Here is a 4,582-nt window from a genome sequence, read left to right as displayed (position 1 = left end):
GAATAAGAAAAATAAATAGGCGGTTTTGGATTCACCCATTGCTTCAAAATCGACATACTTCTGGGTCCTTCAAAGTTTTATTCAATTCATTGCGGAACAGTGAGGAAAGATTCTTTTCGTACTTTCGCATGTCAATCAAATCATTTGATGAACTTTGTGACAAACTGAAAGACAAGCTACAAAAACAAGATACAAACATGAGGAACTCCATCCAACCTATGGAAATGCTTGCCGTTACAATAAGGTAAGTTTATAAATGTAAAGACATATACATAAATGTAATACTGCTACATACGAAATTGATATTTTTTACTTTGTTAAAATATTCCAATCATGTGAATCTCCCTCAAAATCTAAGGACAACACACTTGATGGTGTAGGTGTAGCACGATGCGGGGTTGGTGTGCGTGATGGTTGCGTTGGTTGCAGGTTGCTTGCTTCTTGACTGGTTTGTTGGTTCATTGGATAGTATTGTTCACTGCTGGTTGAGGTGTGAGGGTGAATCGGACGAATGTATGGGTTGGTGTAGGTCTGGTTTGGAAATTGCGGAGGAAATTGCGGCTGTTGTTGAGAATAATACATATTTGGAGGCTGACGCCCGGGATATGGATAGTGGACTTGCTGGTATTGCGGAGTAGGGGCTTGGATGGTTCCTTGACCCTGTCCTTGGGCCTTGACGTTTTTTAAAACCCCGAGAACCCCGAGTTGAAATTCAACAAACTGGTCATTAGTAAACGTTTTTAATGTTGGAATCATACTTCTGAAGAAGCCAAAGTAAGTTCCTTCTTCGTCATGCGGGTTTTCTAAAATTTTCATCATCTTCGGTTCGAACTCGTCCTCGTTTCTCTTCCTTTTTCTTGTTACCTGTGATTTGGTCGGTTGCGCTGGAATACGAGTTCCAGGATTGTCTATTATGTCTTCCGTTGGTGATGCAGTATTATTGCCTTCGGGTACGTTGATGGATGACTCTGTATCATGTTGGTGTGCTATTTTCTTCAAAAATTGAAGTTGGTCGTGATATACGTATTTTTTTATTTTACTAGCTCCAGCTCCTGATTTTTTTGAATCCTTATCTTGTCGAATATGCTTCATCCACCTGTCCCTTACATTTCGCCATTTCTTAAGCAAGGTGTCCCCTGAAATTAAAACCCGCATTAGTTATATGAATATTTATATAAAACGTGTGGCGTTAAATAAATTTATTTGTCCATTATTACTTTTTATAAATATATTTTTCCGTCGAACGGACAAGTATCGGTAAACCATGGTAGAAAAAGTGGCTTTTTGACCAGTGGCAATAATTGTTGAAAGGTTGAACTTGTTCTAGCGTTCTAACTTCTCTTTTGATTTGACCTATGGCGTGGAAAGAAACAAAAGACGAAATGCGGCTGAGGGAGGGACCGGTTCCGAAAAACTAATAATAATAATAAGTAAAATTGTAGAAAACGTATGCAGCAATATATGGGATGTCTTCCGATCTGAGTGTTTTCCTGAGTTGACGGCAAAGAATCTGAAGGAAATATCAGAAAGATTTTTGAATAAAACACAATTTCCCCATTGTGTAGGAGCTGTGGATGGAAAACATATCAGAGTGGTCAAGCCGAAGCATAGTGGTTCTTTGTATTTCAACTACAAAGGTTATTTTTCTATTGTGCTAATGGCCGTGTGCGATGCGATGCAAATTATCGTTTTACCTTTGTTAATATTGGGGCTCACGGATCAGAAGCAGATCCCTCAGTTTTCCAGAAATCAAGTCTATGGAAAAACATTCAGGATCAAACAATAGAATATCCTAAACCAGAACCTCTCCCAGGGAGTGAATCACCTAATATGCCTTATTTCTTCCTAGGAGATGAAGCGTTTCCCTTGAGAACTAAGCTTATGCGTCCTTTTGGAGGCCACAACTTAACTGTTGAAAAAAGAGTTTTCAACTATAGGTTGAGTAGAGGTAGAAGATTGATTGAATGCACCTTTGGCATCATGAGCAATAAATGGAGGATCTTTCATCGACCTATGAATGTGAACATCGAATTAGCTGTAAAGATAACCAAAGCCTGTGTAATTCTACACAACTTCGTTAGAGTAAGGGATGGAAATAGGTTAGAAGATGCATCTACTGTTGTTGGATGGGAAGATTTGCCAGTACGTACCAATCAAGGAACTAACCAGTCATTGCGGGGTGGGAACGAGCCTATCCAGGTTAGGAATGTTTTGGCTAAGTATTTCATGACAAACGTTGGATCAGTATCATTGCAGTTAAAAAACATCTAATTAACATCTGTGGTCAAAAATGTGAACTGTTTACAATTATAAAATATTTTCAGGTATTTCTTGTTGCTAGTTCTAATCTTTTTTATTTACCCAGTACTATTAAAATTTTAAAAAAAACCTGTTATTTTCAATGAACATATTCATCATATGCTACGTGTTTAACTATATAATCTTTCAAATGGTACTTACCCAACTGTTTCTTTTCCGAAGCAGATTTTTCTTCAAATCCTTCAAATAGCTCCTGACAAATTTCACTCCAAGCTTCCCTATTCTTGTTTCTGTCTTTATATTCCTCTAGCGACTTGTCCCACAGCAATGGTCTTTCTTCCACAAACATGATTAATTTTTCCATGTCAATATCATCAATATCAGTCTCAATGACCTTTTGTGTTTCACTCATTTTAACTCCTTAAATATATGTTCTAACTTCTACTTCTCTTTCGTTTCAGGATATGAAAACTTTTTTTATAATCCTCAATCACTTCAGCAACAAAACATTGATCAAACACAATACCATAGTAGGTCTTCACTCTCCAATGGCAGATCCAAGACTAGAGGTTAAAGTCGTGCGGCGCGCGCCGGACCGTGTAAAAACCTCAATAAGAAACAATAGCCCTTCGCAGACTAATCCGGCGTGAACGCCGCATGTCCGGCGTAGGGGAGTCCGGCGGCAATTTGCGCGCCGCGAGGCGTCTACGCCGTGCGGCGCGCGCCGCATGTAGTGTGGAAAGACTCATCTACTGCCATAGCTCAACGCCGCATAAGGCGCGAGCCGCACGGCGCGAACCGGATCGTATGAAAGAGCTGTAAACTCTGACACCACAAAATATAGATGTCAGTTGCCTCAACTGCAAGTGCGGTTTATATGACCGCAAGTCGACCACAAAAATGTAGTTGAATCAACAGCGAAGTGCAGTCAACGCGGCCATAATGTTGTGGTTGCCTCAACTGCAGCCATATGTCTTCCAAAAGTCCAATTTTCAACAATCTTGCTGCCCATGGTGGTGTATCCCTGAAAAGTGCAGTGCAGTTCTTATTTGTTTGCACTTTTCCAGAATTTGGTGCCGCTTTTTCAAATTTCGAACGTTTTTGCGGTAAGTCACCCTCATGATCCAGCTCAACAAATTTCCATTTCAAGGTCGAAAATTTAGGAAATCGTCCGCCATCCTTCCTGACTCTGTCGTTAGTACATGTTTTTTGATTCATCCTTTCAATTCTTTGTCGAATCGAACCTTCATGGATCTATCCGCCGGGATCTTACTCGTCTCCGTCGTCGGTTTCCAAAGTTCATCCTTCCTCTTGGAGCCATCAGTATACCTTTTTTGTTCCGTGCTCTTCGCCTTTTCGTCAGATTGGATCTTCGTACCCGAAGATTTGTTGTTCTGTCCATTCGAGTAAACAGAGTAAACACAAATAAAGAACAGTTCGATTCTTACTATGTGTTGTTTTATTTAATAGACAGCAGGTAACAACGTGTTGTAACTGAAGTGAAAGCTGAACTAACTACAATATATAAGTCATAGTATTTTTATATTATGAGAATACTATGCGTAATAGTTGTCATCAAAGAATATTCTGGAATAAAATATTAGTAAGCAATGATGAATAACATGATGAATTTTATCTTAGCACGTTCATGCAGATAAAGTTTGGTTTGAAAGCATAGTCATCAATAAACAAGGATAACGTTCGGAATAAAAGATAACGTTCGAAATAAAAGAGGTGTCAGCATTTTCCAGGTTTTAGCTCTGTGGATAGTCCAGGGAAAGTTGGCATCATAGTCCAGGGAATGTTGGCATCATAGTCCAGGGAATGTTGGCATCATAGTCCAGGGAAAGAGGGCAAAAAATGTAATTCCTTCCCTCTTAAGTGGAAGACTAGGGTTGGTTTGGTTAGTTGGTCTGATCATGCATCTCTAAGTCGTCTTTGGAAGTTTTCTTGTATAATTGCGATACTGGATCAGGTTGTAGGGATAACATGTTTTATAGTAACATGTCACTAAGATATAAATGGCAAGACTGACCATTAAACAAATGATAACAATCATCCATACAGTTAATGATTGTCCACGCATTGACACTTGGGGTAAATTAACTTCATGATGAGTGCTCATCTTGGAAGTCAGATGTTGGATTTCTTCTAAGTCCATTTTATTAAGTTTCACTTTGATAGTCCTTGTAGAGAGAGTGGAGATATCCAGTGATGGAAGTTTTATCACTGTCATTGGGGATAATTCGTCGTTTCCATGAAAGAATTCTTCTTGATCCACAAGAAAATAACATGATTTTGGAATTGTAATGAATTAGCTTCC

General features: G+C 39.1%; 1 protein-coding gene across 1 annotated transcript; it reads right to left on the bottom strand.

The window, feature by feature from the left end:
- On the bottom strand, nucleotides 1–3,016 carry LOC141486812 (uncharacterized). Its single transcript, XM_074185380.1, has 2 exons — nucleotides 2,461–3,016; nucleotides 1–1,136 (listed from the first exon to the last, which is right to left on the bottom strand). The coding sequence occupies exons 1-2, from the start codon at nucleotides 2,669–2,671 to the stop codon at nucleotides 310–312; spliced, it is 1,038 nt and encodes a 345-aa protein (XP_074041481.1). The 5' UTR covers nucleotides 2,672–3,016; the 3' UTR covers nucleotides 1–309.
- Between the last annotated feature and the right edge of the window lie 1,566 nt (nucleotides 3,017–4,582).

The sequence above is a fragment of the Leptinotarsa decemlineata genome, unplaced genomic scaffold (assembly GCF_025532065.1).
Source record: "Leptinotarsa decemlineata unplaced genomic scaffold, Ldec_3_MD MMD2_tig00026374_RagTag_RagTag, whole genome shotgun sequence".
NCBI classification, from domain to species: Eukaryota; Metazoa; Arthropoda; class Insecta; order Coleoptera; family Chrysomelidae; genus Leptinotarsa; species Leptinotarsa decemlineata.
This window is presented reverse-complemented; position numbering and strand designations above follow the sequence as displayed.